General features: G+C 35.8%; 1 protein-coding gene across 4 annotated transcripts in view; it reads left to right on the top strand.

Moving 5' to 3' along the window:
• CNTN6 (contactin 6) overlaps window positions 1-19301 on the top strand; it is a gene marked incomplete at both ends in the record, with an annotated part of 232208 nt that overhangs the window by 71212 nt on the left and 141695 nt on the right. For all 4 annotated transcript variants that reach the window (XM_080821633.1, XM_080821634.1, XM_080821632.1 and 1 more), the window contains one exon: window positions 371-546. In XM_080821633.1, coding sequence (XP_080677759.1) covers window positions 371-546 — 176 coding nt within the window. The remainder of the gene's footprint in view (window positions 1-370; window positions 547-19301) is intronic.

The raw sequence follows: 19301 nt of genomic DNA, 5'->3' as shown, positions 1-19301 counted from the left end.
ATGAGTCACTGAAGTAATAGAATGGCCAGTATTATTCACTGAATCTTTCAGTTTTACTTCTCATGTCAAGAGTTATAGTGCCTGTTTGTACACACTTAGTATGTTTGTAATTCATAAAGAGTGGAAGATCTTTCAAGTAACCTAATTATTAATATCACTGAGCTCCTGAAGACAATCATCTTTGGTGAAACTGAAAAATTATCTCCACGTGTAACCATGTTTGTTGTTTGTTGTTGTTTTAAATAGTCCTAGCAATTACTTTTATACACACATATGTAAATGGTCCTAGCAGTCACAACCACATGTTTTTTAAGACTAGGAGTGGTCAACTCTGTATATTATAACATGATTTAATTTTTTTCCCTTGAAGGTGGAAACAAAATGGCACAGATATTGATTTTACCATGAGTTATCACCACAGGCTGGATGGAGGCAGTTTGGCAATCAGTAGCCCCCATACAGATCAAGATATTGGCATGTACCAGTGTCTGGCCACCAACACTCTAGGGACGATTCTGAGTCGGAAGGCAAAGCTCCAATTTGCATGTGAGTTTGTGGGGGGAAATCTAATCCTTGTGTATTTTATTCATATTAGGAAAAGAAATCTGGCTTTCCTAATCATTGTTCTTTGAGAGTGATTGATTTATGGAGGTAAAAAGTTTTAACTGCATTTTGTGAATTCAGACTCTTGGGTATAATCAAAATCCTCTTTAAAAAAAGAAGGAAATACCAGTGTTATTATATTTTATAAATTATGTTTAGAAACATCTCTAAAAGTTCCAGATATAAATATTAAGAAAAAGATACATGACATATTACTATTTTTTTCTTTCTTTCTTTCTTCTTCTTCTTTTGCATTATATATTAGTGTTCAGAACACAGGAAGGAAAAGCTAAGGGTAGAGATGTCTTTTGGGGGAGGTGGGTGTTCTCCCAGGAAAAGTGATTATGCACCCACAGTTTGATGTAGGTGGAAATAAAGTGGTTGCCAAAGGCAGGCTTTATATTAACTGTAACAATGTCCAGCTGCATCACATAAATGTCATCCAGGTAATTACCTTGGTGACATTTGAGGGTATTAGCAGATGAACAATAGACATATTGCCTCTTATATCCTTTATGTGTAGTGTTTCCAGGGACAGAAATGTTTCATATTGGATCCAGGAATAGCCTTGATTGAAAGTAATTATATCTGTTGATGTAGATGGGAGAGAAGCCTTGAATTTTTCTCTTTTTCTTTTTTTCAATTTCTCTCTTTACACCTCCTCCCCCTACCCCTCCTCCATCCCACCCACTTGAGAGGATATATCAGGAGGCCAAAGAATTAGCAGCTAACCCTTTGGGTGCTCATGGAAAGGCATATTCTGCTGTTACTTTGAAAAAGTAATTGTTTTGAAATTTTATTAATAAAATACATGTCCAGATCCTATCTTGCAGAACTACTGTAGTCATGAATAGATACACAAATTAATAATTAAGTCTGTCTCCCATTGCAGGTCTTGTGTTCCAAAGATCCCTTGCTTCACATACAGTTCCCCTTATGTTGGCCATTTTAGGCATGGTCTTATTTCTGAATATGTGTGTGTGTGTGCTCATGTGTGTGCATGTGTGTATTCAGTTATATGTATATACACACAAGCATTATATAGGCATATACACACACATATATGTATGTGGTCATATATACACAGACACACATGTGTGTACACGCATGCATTGCTAAATGTATCTGAGTGTGTTTATATATGTGGAAATAGAAAGTTAACACAAAAGTTTATGGAGCTAAGTGGAACATGAACAAAGGCTGGTGGTGATTTTGAAACTTAAGATAAAGGTAATCACAATACTTGATTTCTGCATTTTGCCTAAGATCATCAGTTGGAAAAATAAAAGAGAACAAAATGCTGATCAGAAACTTATATTGTAGAAATAAATAATTGCTGCAGACACTTTGAATGATCCTGCCACAGTGATTATTTCTCCTGCTTAAATAGGATATGACTCTAGAACATACACATGACTTGGATCAGATTCCATAGGATAAATTTGACTTTCTGGTAAAGGAAAATTCATACAGCACAATTATTTGTTTTACCTTGAGTGTCTGTAGAGCTATGGATTCTATCTATTCATGACAATAACTGAATACCTATACCTGAAGTTAATGCACTATGCTTAACAAAACCATAGATTTCCTCTTCTCCTTCCCCTTTTTAAAGAAAAATGTATTTTTAAATTCCCTACATTATTATTTCTTACCCTTCTGTTTTAAAAAATATATGTAACTAGGGGCACCTGGGTGGCAGTTAAGTGTTCAACTCTTGGTTTTGGCTGGGGTCATGGTCTCAGGGTCATGAGATGGAGCTCTGCGTTGGGCTCTGCACTCAGCATGGAGTCTGCTTGAGGTTCTCTCTCTCTCTCTCCTTCTGCCCCTCCCAGTTGTGCTTTCTTTCTCTCTCTCAAATAAATAAATCAATCTTCAAAAAAAAAAAAAAAATACGTGTAACTAGGAGCCTCTCTATGTTACAATATGTTTGCTAAAAAAAAGAGAAAAAATTTATATTAAGAAGAAATTATATACTTTTATTTGGATGAGTGGGAGAAATCAGTTCTGGCCTATATCCATTAACTGATGTTTCTTCTGCAAACTTAAGGAAGGAATTTTTAGGTTCCACATCTGAAATTTAGGGAAACAAAAACAAAAACCACACCATCCTGTCTCTCTGTCCAGAACCTGCTGTGGTGCCAGTATGCCTGAAATGTTTCCTGCTGGGTCGAGGGAGAGATTTACTTGAGTGTAATTATGTCTCTTCATTTGAACCACCCTAAGCATAACCAGCACGTTTTAGTAATTTAGAATTATTTCCCTCCATCTCCTGTGTCTTGTAAGTACCCTGTGAACTCACTTAAGTCAGTTGTTCATTCTGCATAGTAAAGTAAGGCTTTAGAAAAGGTGAAAATGCCAGATTTAACTTTGCCACCCAATGTTGTATAGCTCTCTGCAGTTTCCTCAAGGTGGTTTACATGAGGATCTTAGAAATGAATCAAAAAAGTGTTGGTAACTTATGGCCCAGGAGCCTCTATTTACAAATCCTTTATTCTAATCTCATTTTAAAATATAAGGTATTATTTTTGCAATATAGATTTTCTGTAATTTCATCCAAAGAAATTACATTTGTATCCACATATAAATCTATAGACAATTTGAGAAATGTTTATTCTTGGAGAAAGAGAGAAAGGGAAGAGAGAGAGAGAGAGAAACAAGAGAAAAAGTGGTAGAAGGGATATGCCTGGTCAAGAATAAGTTTTCCTATGAAAACACACTCAACATCACTAACCATTATGAAAATGTAAATCAGAACCAAAAGATACTGCTTCACACCCATTACGATGGCTGTTATTAAAACACAAACACTCACTGGAAAAATAAATATTTGCAAGGATGTGTAAAAATTGGAATGCTTGTGCTTTGGTGGTTGAAATGTAAAACGGTAGAGCTATTGTGAAAGACAGTATAACAGTTCCTCAAAAAAAAAATTTAACAAAATTACCACATAACACAGCAATTCCACTTCTGTATATGTACCTCAAAGAATTAAAGGCAGGACTCATACAGATATTTGTATACCCAGATTTACAGCAGCATTATTCTCAATAATTAAAAGGTAGAAACAACCCAAATGTCCATCAACATAAATAAAGAAAACGTAGTGTGTATGGGGGTGTGTGTGTGTGTGTGTGTGTATAGAATAGAATATTATCCAACTTTAATAAAATGGAATAAAAGTCTGATACAACATGTATGAAACTTCACAACATCCTGCTAAATGAAACAAGCCAGAAACAAAAGGACAAATATTATATGATTTCACTTATCTGATGTAACTAGAAAAGCAAATTCATAGAGACAGATGGCAGAGCAGTGACTGCTAGGGACTGGGTGGAGGGAAGAATCCGGAGTTAGCGTTTAATTAATACAGAGTTTCAGTTTGAGATGATGAAAAGTTCTGGAGATGAATGGTGGTAATGATTATATAATCTGAGTGTTCAGTTCCTCTAAATTGTACACTTTAAAATGATTAAAATGGTAAATTTTATGTTATGTGTCTTTTATTACTATTTTTAAAAATAATATCATCAGAATTCAGTGGAATTTTTTCTCCATCGTAATTCTAAAAGAAGAAAAGAAAAAGAGAAGTTTTTCTTATTAAGTATCTGTTCTGATTCTTTTTACACAGCAAATAGAGTCTGAATGCTAGTCTCTAGCCAAATTGAAAGTTCCTAAAGTATTATGACCTGTATCTTCAGTTTAATTTGAATTTCTCACCACCACCTTCATAAATTTCCAACAATGCCCATTTTGGTACTAAAGGATTTTAGTAGGTTGTATAACAATGGTAGCTGAATACCAAGATTTTTGATACAGACAGATCCGAGTTCAAATTCTATCTCTGTCAAACATCTAGTGGTAAAATCAGGCCACCTCTGGACAATAGTAAGCCTCTGTTCTGAAATGTATACAGTGGAAATTATAGCTTCAGCCACAAGATACTGACCTGGATTGCAAAGCCCCGGTGCTTTATAGGCATTTGTGAAATGATAGCTCTAATTCTTCTTGCTACTTTTAATTACCTCCCTCAATTTGGCCAAACATGTATATATTTCACACTGCTATAGTTACTCATAGAAAAACCTTCTAACTTACATTTTAAAACTTCCTCTGGACTAGTTCCTTCTTCTCTTGTTTTCAAGACTTTTAGGTGCTTTGACATATGTTAACTTTCTTGAGCCAGGCAACCGGCATAGCAGATAGATGCTATTGTTTTTCCTATTTTACAGATTAAAAGCCTGAGGCTCACTGAGATTGGGGCTTTTTAGGGGTCTATTGTTAGAGAACCAAATGAAACTTGAGTATGAAAGTTGAGATTCCTGAGGGCATGCCTTTCATGTTACAGTATCCTTCCCAAACAGTCCCCACACAAAACCCGTGTGCTGCTTTTTTTAGTTGAATTTGCCATTGGTATAGTAATTACCTAAATATTAAGCCATATCTTCAGGACAGTTAGCTTCACAATAAGCCTGGTGGTAGATGCTATTGAAACCCTGTCCAGATCCTATTTAGTGGACAGTGTGCCCATCCTCAGCTTTTAATGACCACAGCTGCACCTGGTCTAGAGTTTATACCCCGGACTCCCTATGGGATCAGGCTGAAGCCGGACAAGAGCTGAGAACCAACCCCTTCTTGCTTAGCTCCGTCCCAGGCTCTCTTCTGCTTCCCTCCTTCCCTTTCTCAAGGGAGTGCTCAGCCCCTAAATCATACACTTGAATGTCTGCTTCAGGCTCTGCTTCTAAGGGACCCAAAGTAAGACAGACACTAAACATTTAATATAAGATATTTGATGTAAGTATTGTTAAAAAAAAAAAAAATTAGGTCCAGAAGCCCTACTCATATGAATTTCTATAGTAAGAACAAAGCTATACATCAAAATAAAATTGTATCAACCACTCTGTTTCCTACTGGTTGGCAGTCAATTGCATAGTGTCACTTTGACCTTCAGAACAAATGAACTATGAACAGCCTTTCAGAACCCAACCTGTCCCTGGGAAAGACTCTGTAGGTGCATACCACTAGATAATTGATGGCTTTTGTTTGTAACTTTTAACCTGATGTTCAGCAATTGAAAAACACCCTCAGAGTTTATTTTAGGCTCAGACTGTAACACTCTGCCTCATCCTGATTCATCCCACCATGAAACCATGCTAAAATGCAGCCCATATATACAAAACTATCTATTATAAAATGTATTCCTAAATCAAATCCATCCTTAACCAGTCATGTTACCCAGACAAGACATTCATCTCTGTGGACTTATAAAAAAGGTGTGTTTTGAATAATTTGATTACAAAAGTCCCCTTCAGTTCTTCTACATAAGATTCTGTCATTTCAGATTGTCAGGTAAATTTCTATTTTAAGCTCTTCTTCCCCCAACCTCAACCCTAAAGCAAATTCAGCACATGTCGAGTTACCAAAAGCTCCTACTACCAACCTGGTGTTCTTGAATGATAAAACCAGTTTGACTTTTTACAAGCTACACTTGTAGCTGCTTTGAATTTCTTTTATTTCTCAAGGACTTTGGTAGTAAAGGTTGAATGTAGACTTCTTCCTTTCATATGTATGTTAATGAATTACTCTGTACTTGTGTGAGAGAACATTGCATCTGTCATTGCTGTTTAAAATGTCAGCCTTGAGAAAAAAAAGATAGGTGTTTTGAAATAAAACTATGATTTCACTGAGCTGTATTTTTTTTTTTTTGAGATTCTTGTAATAGTACAGCTCTACTAATGAAAAGATAAACATTTGGGATAAAACTTATGAATAGGAATTTTTGGTTATGCACTATTTAATATTTAATCACAGATACCATTTCAAATAAGGTTGTCCCATTATTGCAGAGGGAAAGATAGCTACACTGGAACGTCCTAACTGACCACTCATTTATTCATCCACCAACCACGCAGAAAACACCTTATTTATATGCATCTAGCCCTGTGCTAGGGCCTAAAGATTAAACGATAGATAAGAAACAGCTATTCCCTGTCTTTACAGAGCAGATAGCTGAAACCTTAAGCACAATTAAAAAAAAAGAAAGAAAGAAAGAAAGAAAGAAAGAAAGAAAGAAAGAAAGAAATTGCTAACATTTCTATAGCATGTATTATAGAGCAGGAATTGTTCTACTCTTTACATAAATTAACTCCAGTAAGCCTCACAATAAACCAATGAGGTTATTTTCAAATGAGTAGATTGAGGCATAGAAGAATTAAGTAACTCACCCTATATCACACAAATAGTTAAGTGGCAGAGTCAGAATTTAAACCCATGCAGTCAGGGGGCACCTGGGTGGCTCAGTGGGTTAAAGCCTCTGCCTTCAGCACAGGTCATGATCCCGGGGCCCTGAGATTGAGCCCTGCATCAGGCTCTCTGCTCAGCGGGGAGACTGCTTGCCTTCCTCTCTCTCTGCCTCTCTGACTACTTGTGATCTCTGTCTGTCAAATAAATAAATAAAATCTTTTAATATATATATATATATATATATATATATATATATATATATAATCCCATGCAGTCAGAATGTAAAGTCCACATCCCTGCGGCCTACTGAACCCCCTTAAAAAAATACCAGGTGAAGTGAGAGAAGTAGATTTAACCTATAGTGCAGCCCAAAGTTGGGAATAGTAAGGTTTGCCTGGATTGGGAAAGGGGCAATAGAAGTCTTCCAAAGGCAATGTGGCTTGAATTAAGCCGTGAAATATTAGTTTGCGTTCCTGACACAAGTGCATGGAAAAACTTACAGGTCGAAAGTAGATCCAAGAGGAAATGCAGATGCGTGAATGAGCCCAAGTACTGAAGGAGATACAAGAATATTGACAAAAGACCAGGCATGATAAGAGAAGTGCAAAAGGCCATCTTTATAAAATGACTAGTTTTCTAGGAAAAGGCTGAAAAATAATTTGGAGGCAGGTACATCCTGCCTCCAAATAAATAAATAAAGGGATGCTATCCATCCCTTTATATCCAAGCCCAATTTAAACAATGGGATAATTGAGTGAAACGATGAAATGCCAAAGAAACATGCAAAAATCCATCATACTGTGGTGCTTTTAGGCAGAGGCACCAAAGGCAAACTGCCTGTGTTTGAAGAATATTCTCCAGTCAATGTGACATTGTGCACAAGTGTTAATTCATGCATAAAATGGGGTGTTAACATTACTTCATATAGCATTGGTATCAGGACAAATACTTATTAAACATAGAGGATAAGGGTAACTGTGAGTTGTTAATGGATTGTTCAGTGGAGACCTGGCTATGCAACCATCATGTAATAGATGGTTGGGACATCAGTCTTTATCCCCAGAACAATGGAAATATTTTGAATAAAGTCAAGGATTTTGAAGTTGTTTATAAAATGTAGTTTGAAAATGCCACTTTTCCTATAAAAATATTAGTCTGATACATTAATGATATTACTAATATTATTAAAACCACACTACACATATTTAGGGATGCTCCAAACCTAAGTTTTCACACTTGTAACATGGGGTGAAAGAATTCTTGCTCTACATCAGAGGGATGATTTTAGAGGACTCAAGGTTCAAATGCAATAATAATTCATCTTAAGGGGCTAAAAATATAGGCATTTACAATCATCATAATTTTTTTTTCCTGAGGAATGCAAAGGATTTTATATCTACAATGCCGTTCATCTTTATTCTATACTTGTAAGCTATTCTAAACTGTGTTTTACAGATGGAGAAATTCAAGGTAGGGAAACTCTGTTACTTGTCCAAGTTCACTTAACCTACAACAGACCAGAATTTCTCATATCTCCATCTCAAAATAATTTTTAAATATATATTTTTAGATAGAGAAAGTAAAACGGAATGCACATGAATAAAAACCACAGTCACAGCACAACAGGAAAGGTATCCAGGTAAAAGCCATAATATTAGACATCTTTGATCAGCTTAAAATGTCCTTAAAATTTTTTCATACATAAGAAACTCAAAAACAGACACGATCCTGATGATATGGTGATAAGGTACATTTATATCTGAAAAAGAAATTAAGACCAGGAAAAGAAGCTTTAAAAATAACACTTAAAAACTCATTTGGAAATTGTAAAGTCTCTGATAATTGTGAAGTATGTGTTAAGTGGGTAATGCATATCTAATTACAAATGAAAATGCTAGATGGCTTTTAACCTTTTTTTTTTTAATATTAGAAAAGAAGTAGCTAAACAAAGTGGGAAAATGCATAATTTTTCTTTAATTTCTCAAAAGAAAGTTGATAAATTAGTATTGGTTTTTCATTTCCATTTGGGAAATAGCACTACACAATGTTTTAATGAAATAAGCATTCTGAATTTGGCTTAATATAGTAATAACCACCAATTGATTTATCAAGGAGAAAACTTCATCTTTGCTTTTAAAAACATTCATGTCTTAAACAAGGGGACTTGGAGCAGTGACATGGTTGAATTATAGCAAGCCACTATTACATTTTTAAAATCAACAGGGAAGCAGATTATCTAATGTTTAGCCTCATTTTTTCTTCACCATCACTGCTGGACATCTATTTATGTACCTTATCAGAAATGATATTCTCAAAATTCAGGCCTCCTCCCACCTCCCACCTCTACTTATATTCAGTAGGACTTAGTCTTTTTTGGTCCAGTTGAATAAAATTGCACACTTAAGCTGCCAGACTGAGTTGGGATAGGAGAGGGAAATGTTAAAAAATAAGGTATTCATCCTATCCAAACTGAGAGTTTCTGATTTATAAAGCTAAGAGAGAAACCCAAAGCTGAAATGTTTATTCGTTACTCTTGTGCTATTTGACAAATGGCTTTGAGGAAGTTATGCATATAGCCCACAGAGATTTTGCTTCTGAGGTTTATAAAATGGGTTGACAATTACAGCAAAATTTTTGTTTGTGTTAAAGAATCAGATGAGGGGCGCCTGGGTGGCTCAGTGGGTTAAAGCCTCTGCCTTCCGCTCAGGTCATGATCTCAGGGTCCTGGGATCGAGTCCAGAGCCCCGCATCGAGCTCTCTGCGCTGTGGGGATCCTGCTTCCCTTCCTCTCTCTCTGCCTGCCTCTTTGCCTGCTTGTGATCTCTGTCTGCCAAATATATAAATAAAACCTTTAAAAAAAAAAAGAATCAGATGAAATAATTTTTGAGATTTATTGTTAATATATATCCAATGTTACCTAATAGTAAATTAGAATCAAGTGTTTTAAAAAGTAAATATAAAAATAAAGAAGTTTTGATGCCAACTCCTGGAAATGTTTATCATATTTTAAGGTATTAATTTATACACTATATTTTCCAAGAGGTATAACCCATATAGAAAACTATAAATCACATAAATGCACAGCTCAATTAAAGCATGACTAAGCCAGGCCCAGAATATTGCCAAACCTCAGAATGCCCTCTCCTTTATACTCTTCCTCCTTCCTCTCCACCATCTTATTTGTAATTGATAATTAAATATTATCTTTTTCAATTTCATATGGATGAAATCATACAACATACATTCCTTCCAGTCTGGCTTTGTAGCCAGCAGTGTTTGTGACACTCATCCACGTTGTCATAGGTTATCACTGTTCATTCATTTCCATCACTTTATGTTATTTTATTGTATAAATTTACTACAGGGGCACCTGGGTGGCTCAGTCAGTTAAGCACCTGCCTTTGGCTCAGGTCGTGATGTCAGGGTCTCGGGATCAAGCCGCACATTGGGCTCCCTGCTCAGCGGAGAGCTTGCTTCTCCCTCTCCCTCTATTGCTCCCCCTACTTGTGCTCTCTCTCTCTCTCTCTTTGTCAAACAAACAAATAAAATCTTTAAAAAATAACTATAAATAAATAAATAAACAATCTTCAGTTTACGCATGACATCTACTATTTAGGGAACTCAGGATTGTTTCAAGAGGCAAAGATGAATAAGTATGAATATTCTTTTGGTACAATTGTGCTTACATTTCACTGCTGTAAATAACGTAGAGTAGAATTACAGGTCATTTGGGCATGCGTATTTGCAACTATACAAGATAATGCCAGCTGTTGTCCATAGTGATTTTATTAATTTAGCCTCCTACCAGCAATACTTTGACAAAACTTGCTATTGACAGCCTATTTTATTTTATTAATTCTAGTTAGTTAAGATATAGTGTAGTGTTGGTTTCAGTAGAATTTAGTGGTTCATCGCTTACATATAACACCTAGTGCCCATCACAAGTGCCCTTCTTAATACCATCACCCATTTAGCCCATTCCCCACCCACCACCCCTCCAACAACCCTCAGTTTGTTCTCTATCCTTAAGAGTCTCTTATGGTATGTTTCCCTCTCTTTTTTACCCTTCCCCCAAGTTTATCTGTTTTTCTTAAATTCCGCATATGAGTGAAATCAAATGGTGTTTATCTTTCTCTGACTGACTTATTTTACTTAGCATAATATACTCTATCCCCACTGTTGCAAATGACAATATTTCATTATTTTTGATAGCTGAATAATATTCCATTATGTGTGTGCTTGTGTGTGTGTGTGTGTGTGTGTATACACCATATCTTCTTTATGCATTCATCTGTCAGTGGACGTTTGGACTCTTTCCATAGTTTGGCTATTGTTGATAATACTGCTGTAAACATTGGGGTGCATGTGCCTCTTCAAATCACTATTTTTATTTTCTTTGGGTAAATACCTAGTAGTGCAATTGCTGGGTTGTAGGGTAGTCCTATTTTTAAGTTTTTGAGGGACCTCCATACTGTTTTTCAGAGTGGCTACACCAGTTTGCATTCCAGCAGTATAAGAGGATCCCCCTTTCTCCACATCCTCACCAATACCTGCTGTTCCCTGTGTGGTTAATTTTAGCCATTCTGACAAGTGTGAGGTGGTATCTCATCGTGGTTTTGATTTGTATTTCCCTGATGATGGGTTATGTTGACCATCTTTTCATGTGTCTGTTAGCCATCTGAACGTCTCCTTTGGAAAAATGTCTGTTCGTATCTTCTGCCTGTTTCTTAACTGGATTACCTATTTTTGGGGAGCTGAGTATGATAAGTTCTTTATGGATTTTAGATACAAACCCGTTATCTGACATGTCATTTGCTTATATCGTCTCCCATTCCATAGGTTGCCTTTTAGTTTTGTTGATTGTTTCCTCACTGTGCAAAAGCTTTTAATCTTGATGAAGTCCCAAGAGTTCATTTTTGCTTTTGTTGCCCTTGCCTCAGAGATGTGTCTAATAAGAAGTTGCTATAGCAGAGGTCAAAACATCGCTGCCTGTGTTCTCCTCTAAGATTTTGATGGTTTCCTGTCTCGCATTTAGGTCTTTTATCCATTTTGAATTTATTAATTTGCCAGTTTTTAAAAATTTTACCATTTTGGGAACATATATACGTGTTTCTCATTTTGGTTTAATTTATTCTTCAGATAACTAATTAAATTAAGCAACCTTTTAAATGTGTATTGGCTATCTGCAACTCCCTTCCCTTCCCCCTGTTAAAAAATTTACATCATTTTTTTAGGGGTGCTGTGTGTCTCTGTCAGTAGAGCTTGCAACTCTTGATCTTGGGGTGAAAAGTTCTAGCCCTAAATTAAGTGCAGAGATTACTTAAAAATAAAATCTCAAAACAAAATTTAAGTCATTTTTCCATTTTTCTAAAGTTATCTTCCTTTTTCTTAGTGACTGATTCTAGGTCTGAGCACTTTGTTGCTTTTATTATAGGAAAATAGCTTCTCCTACTGTGCGACTTGCCTTTTAACTCTCTTATGTCTTTTGATAAGCAGAAATATTTTAAATTCCATGAGGTCCAATTTATCAATCTTTTCCTATAAGTGATGATGCTTTTTGTAAAATTTTAAGAAATGTTCCCTTGCCCTGAATTCATGAAGATATTTTCCTATATTGTGTCCTATAATATATTGTTTTATCCTTCACATTTACAATTGCAATGTACCTGGAAATTATTTATTTGTTTGCATGGTACAAGGTAGGTTCAGTATAGGTTCAGTATATATTATTTTTTTCCTATAGGGATCCAGCTGAGTCAGCATATATATTAAAAAATGCAGCCCTTTTTAAAAAAAGGCAATCTTTCTTCACTGTTCTATAGTACCTAATTTGAAAGAAATCAAGTATGTATGCTTGGGACTGCTGTTAGGCTCTCTATTCCCTCTACTCTCTCTTTCATCTGTATATTTGTCTACCATTGTGCAAATGCCACACTGTATTAAGTACTGCAGTCTTATAATAAGTCTCGATGTCTGGTAGTTACTGGAATAGATGAAATGGATAAAGAAAAAAATGAAACTATAAGCTAAACCCAAGGAGAATAAAACCCAAAGAGGATAAAAAGAATAACAATTAATAGAATAAGGTCATATCCAGTTTCAAGTTGAGCTTTCTAGTGGCCAAGACGAAGAAGCATTCACATCTTTAATGGGATGAAAATATGTCATTGTTCTGTAAGCATAATTGCTCTCACTCTGGAACCTGAAAGAAGTTTCTCCTGTGAATTTTCATCAAGAGCTAAGTGGGTGATTCAGTAAATGACATTCCCCCCACAAATGTGCTCATACACTTACAATACTGGATTTCCTATGATGTCTTCTTATATTTCAGGAATAATAGCTAACATTCATCAAGTACTTCTCAGACCTTTTCTATAACATTTGTAGGGAGGCCTCCCAGACTCTGTGCCCAGTTTGCTGTTACTGTAGCCATTATTACCATCAAGATGTGTGAATCCCACCAAACTTACTAGTTAGAGAGAATAATCTATAGTTTAGTCCTCAAAACTACCATGTAAAATTATAATCCTGATTTTATAGATGAAGAAAATGAGGATCAGGGAAGTGAAATGTGTCCAGAGACAGTAGAAAACAGTGAAGCTGGGATGTGATGCCAGTTATTCTGATGGTTTAACCCACCTTTCTAATCATTTAAGGAGTGCTTGCCCAATAGTAATGTGCATAGAAATCACCTGTGGATCTTATTAAATACAAGTACTGATTCAGTAGGCCTAAAGTAGGGCCCAATAGTTTACATTTCTAGCAAGCTTCCAGGGGAGACAGATGCTGCCAACCTCTATACCAGAGTGAGTAGAAAACATAGTCTCAAAATAAGATTTAGGACATTGCCTAAAGATAATCCAGTAGCAGCATTACTATAGGGGTCAACCCAAGGTGATACAAGGAGGCAGCTCTGGTATGGTGTACATGAAGCTAGAGGAAATATTAATCTATGTTTTCAATTTTGAAGATGGCTGTTCAGTATATTCATTTATACATTCAAATAATGCATATTTCTTGAGCCTACTATGTGCCTAACGCATGTGGAAACAGCAAAATAAAGTCTATTTTCTCTGTTTGTGCCTTTGCTTAGCTATAACTAAGGGCTTGTCATATATGTATATAAAACACTGGAATAAAGAACAAGGAAAAAAATGTGCTTGAGAATTATCCAAAGCAATAGGCTTTTTACCTATACTCCCCTGTCAGAAAGACTATCCCCCTAGGCAATATTTCTGTTCATGACATCAGGAAGTACAAATAAGGATGAGACTAGATCTACAGACATGATTTCACAAGTCCACTGCAGAGTGTTTTCCCCCTTTTTCAAGAATTGTGTAGTTGAAAAACCAAGTTTCACATACATATTGAGTTGTTTTGCAAAAATCAGTTCTTTCGTGAATGGAGATTATGTAACCCTTGTTTAATTCTCCCAGAAATTCCATCCATAAGGGCTACTAGACTTCCTCTTACTAGTATTCTATCCTTTGAACAAGAAGTATTTATTTTAATTATTTCATTAGTTTTAAGCAAAAGTAATCAAAAGTAAACAAATGTGCTGGAGGGCAATGCCCCTGCCAGCCTCTTAGCCTTCTGGAAGGCTCTCTGATCTTTGTACCATTTTCAGTGTTCTTTTAGAAAGTAATCTGACTGTTTTCATTTAAAAAGACATGAAATCTGGCTGAGCCAAACATCAGGATTTATGACATTCCTGTCTGGCAAGTCTGGCTGACTGAGAGGTCCTGATAATTGTTATCAATATAAATATTAGTTTTAATAAAAACTATTATATATTTAGTAAGCCAAGCACTGGGCAAAACAGTTCCACTGTTCTTATATTCCCACAGTGAGTTAGTGGTAAAGGGAAGATCTTAAACCTGGCTCTGGCTAGCAACAGAAGTCAAGCTTTGAACTCAGTGATGGCCTTTCAAAGCATCCCTAATGGCAGGTGTTCTAAAGAAGTGTCTGTCCTGTTTGCGGTCCTAGTTATCTTACCTGAATATTCCACCTCTCTGAACTTAACAGAAAGAAATGTCAGAATTTGTGATGCTCTGGATAAAATTGTCTCTTCCTTTCAACTCCACATTCTCATAGCAGGAATGACGAAGGTGTTTTGACAAGATATCCCATAAACACACAACCAGACACACACACACACATCCTTGCCCATATGTTTGCTTTGACGTCATTGTCTCTGATGTGTTAGGCCTTCCCTATGATGTGCATAAGGCACTGTAATAAGCCTAGAGTTCCAAGATCAGCCCCCATTGCCCAAACACTGACCTATACATAACTGTATGTTTCCACTTCTGAACCCAGTTCGCAACACTCCCTACCTGCTGAGATTCTTCCCCGGGCCTTCTGAAACCAAAGATCAGTTACCAGCTGAATCCTTCCATCCTTATCGTTTGCTCTTAACTTCTTCCTGTCTTCATTGCTTTGACAGAAGTTTGGCTTTCATCTGAGGATACTGCTTCTTTTGTATTTCCTTAAATTGATGACTATTTTCTCCCGTACCCTCTTATTACTTGGTCTGTGAATAGAGATAGAGTACTCCTTTCTCCTCCATGATTCTTCCTCCCTCGTATCTAATGCCTTGGGCACTATGATCATGCCATCAGACTATGCTACCCACATAGCTGTCATGTTCTTGCTTGAGATCACCCCCATAGTTCCGTGAAGACGTCATCTCCTAGCTTACTCTTACTCTTTCCATAATATTCCTGTCATATTTTTGGTAATTTCAGCTTTCACGGAAATCAACATTCAGTATTCAATAACTTGACTTCTTATTTCCCTGATTTCTTGTCTTCCATTGATCTTGTTCGTTACCCTAACCTGGCCAAAAACCTCCCTACCAAACTGACTCCAAGACCTTGTCAATTATCTAAAATGTCAACCTTAACTCATATATGATTTTCAACCTTCTCAACTGTAGAAGACCACTTCTTAACCATCTAGCTGACTATCTCCAGACCATGAACTCCAACAATACTTTGACTTACTGGTTCCTACAATATATTAATCTTAACAATTATACCCCCTGTCCCTCTTGCCATCATTCCCTCCTTAATGAGACTAACTTCCCTGGCTTACCTTTGAAACATCTTTCCAGTCATTCATGACTCAGTTGCTCACTTTTCCCTTCATTTCATTCATTTGGTAGAACCCAATCCACGGTGAAATTCAAAGTAAAATTTTCACCTCATAAAAAACCCAACCATGACACCTCATCTCACTTTTAATTCGTAAGCGCTTACATCAAATGGGACCTTAATGCTGCCTGACATTAAGATTAGGAAGGCAAATAATCATGAAATTCAAAGATGTTATTGTATTACCTGAGTCTCTAATGTTGGAAGGAGAAATGTACTAGCTAGTAGTTTTCCACTATATTATTTAACTAATTCATCTCACAATATATCTCAAACAGCATTTTCCCCCACCTTTTAGCTTATTCTGTGTTAGGGACTGATTGATACCCAGTCCTGACTCAGGTCTGTTTGTACCTTCAAATTCTGCTGCCTGGTCACTGGACCAGGATGGACTTTGCCTGTACCTGCCATGTTGGGGGTTTTCTAGATAATCTGGCACTCTGACTAGCTAGATGGGATTCACTTACTTGTGTCTAGAGTCAATTTCTACAAAATGAAGCCTATAATAAAGGCAACCTCTTTCTTTTTTTAATCCCAGACTTAATATACCAGTAGGTTTCTGTTCTGCCACAAAGTTCTAAAAGTGTTGACCTTTTGTTTTTATCTCACAACCTAGACCCACTTTTTAAACATCACCAGCTTGCCTTTCCCTTTCAACAACTGTTAATACTTGTTTTCTGTATTGAGATTCACTTTTCCTAAGTCTGACTGCATGCTGCCCTTCATGGACAAGCAACAAGATATGTGTTTCTTCTTTTTGTGGTATTTTTACTCCTTAGTAGTGATGCAATTTTTACTACAATCATAATACTTGAAGATATATAAAAATTAGAAATAAAAGTTATTAATATCACCTGCATTGGAGACAACCGCTATTGGTAAATCCTTCTGGAATTTTTTCTTACAGTAATTATACACTCACTCACACACACACACACACACACACACACACACAAATGAGTATTTGTTATTTGTAGACTACTTCTTCACTTTAAAAAAAATAATATAATAACACTTTAAAGCATTTCCCCTGCCAGTTATTTTAGAGAAAGAAAATACATAACAAAAATAATAAAATATGGAGAATAACCAAGATCTCAGAATTCTCTGCTAGGCATGATCTTTGTCTTAAAATTCAAGTCTCCTGACTAAGATGCTCATTTTATTCCTGAGAAATAGGCTTTTGGAGCTGTTAAGCTGAAGGTAAAAAGTGGGCTATTCTCTACAAATAGAGGTCCCTTCCTGTCAGTTTGACTTGAGGAGATGGACAGATAGTGATACGATGCATCTCTGAAAACCTCCAAGTTGGGCCATTCTAAATCCTGTTGGTGTTTGGCTCAGCCCAAGACATTTCCTTAACAAAAATCCCCTGTTAGAAGAAAGTGTTACACAGATAAATTAGAAAGTCAGAATGCTAATTTCTGCATTTTTTTTTTCCTAAACTGGTAAGATTTTACTTAGAGACAGGTGCAACAATGGGTTCAATGTGGATGTTCAAATCTAATTAATCTATTTCACTCATCCCCCTTATGTTCTCAGTAGGCAAAACTCTGACAGCATATTTAATTACTTTCCCAGGTTCCCATCTTGCTTTTCATCAGAGGGCTTCATTTTCTTCAGTCCTCATACCTTACCTAGTCCACCACTGGGACACCATACTCTTTATTCTTCTATTTTTGAATGCAAGAGAAATAGTGTTTATATTTGGATTACATATTCTCTTATCTGAGTAGCCTTGTTCTTCAAAACTGAGATCTTAACAAATATTGAAGTAGATTGTCACTTTCTCTTGATATAAATATAGTCATTGTTGTTTATATTCTCCCTATAATTATGATATGTTGATAAATGGTGATACAGTTACTGCAGACTGAAGGTAAAAACCTGCTAAGGTAATTTTGTCTGCTAATTCTCAACAAATTTCTTAAGCAGTTATGCATATCAGTGACACCATTTTCAACAGATTTGACCTATCAAAAATATTGAACTTTTACGTGGTTATCTAAGGTATGATTTTGATCTCAATCAAACTCTCTTTCCATCAAATGAGCACAAGTCTATTACATTTCTTTTTTGTAAATAATTCATGCTTATTGAAGACAATTTAGAACTAAGTGTGAAAAAAACCCGCAAGGCATATCCTTCAATAAATTGCTATCTATGTACACATTAATCAGATGCACACATACACACACACACATTTATATAAATATGATTATTCCAAATAACCAACTTTATTTTCTTTAATAGTTTTAAATTATAAAAAATTTCAAGCATACAGAAATACCTAGAAAAAAATTATAAGTGTATTTCTATATAAATTTATGTTAATGTTTTGCCACTTTTGCTTCAGATCATTTTTTTAAACATATGAAATGTTGTAGACACTGCCACTTTTCACTTCATTCATCCCCTACAGCTTTTCAGATGTATCCACCTTCCTGAAGTTGGCAGTAACATTTCTATCGGTGGCGCCTTTTTGTTTTAAATTTGTATATAAATAATATCAGAATGCAATTCCTTTTGCAACTTTTTTCCCCTCTACATCATGTTTTCAAATTTTAGCCATATTTCTACATGTTTGTTTACTTCTTTCATTTTAACTGATGTATAATATTTCATTACAAAAATTAAAAAAAATTCCACTTCAATATAGAGATGGGAATATACAACATTTAATACTGTTTTTTTCGAGAATAATGTATTGTAAAGATATCTCTGTCATATATTATGCATTTGTTTTACTTGTTTTTATTGAGCCACTATCATGTGGTAGACGCTCTGTGATATCTTAAGGATATACTGCTTAAAAAAACAACCATGTCCTCAGCCCTCATGTGTCTGTGTAGGTAGTGGAAAAGGGATCACATAAATATATACAAAATGTTAAAGATATTAGTAGTTGAAGAAACTCTGAGAGACTAAAATGCAGGGGTTATTGATTGGAGACCCAGGAAAGTGGAACTCAAGATGGATGAAATCTTTGAGGGATGAAAATTGGAGTTCATGCAATATCATTTACCTCTTGTGGTTTTTTCCCATCCGTTCCATAATAATGTGCAAAAAACAATGAGAAAGAAACAGCCTGTGGTATATGGCAGTAAACTTTGTATTTTGGTTCTCAAATCTTTGGGTTACTAGGTAGTTTTCCTGGACTCTGTGCTCATTTGCATATTGGTGGTCAAATAAGCAGCTCTACTAATTCTGTGGTCTCTCTCCTAATTCTCTACTAATAGCTCTACTAATTCTGTGGTCTCTCTCCTTCCAGGCCGGGGCATCTGGCCTAACTCAATTGTT

The sequence above is a fragment of the Martes martes genome (assembly GCF_963455335.1).
Source record: "Martes martes genome assembly, chromosome: 1".
NCBI lineage: Eukaryota > Metazoa > Chordata > Mammalia > Carnivora > Mustelidae > Martes > Martes martes.
The sequence above is the reverse complement of the archived record's forward strand: the minus strand, read 5'-3'. Positions and strand labels throughout refer to the sequence as shown.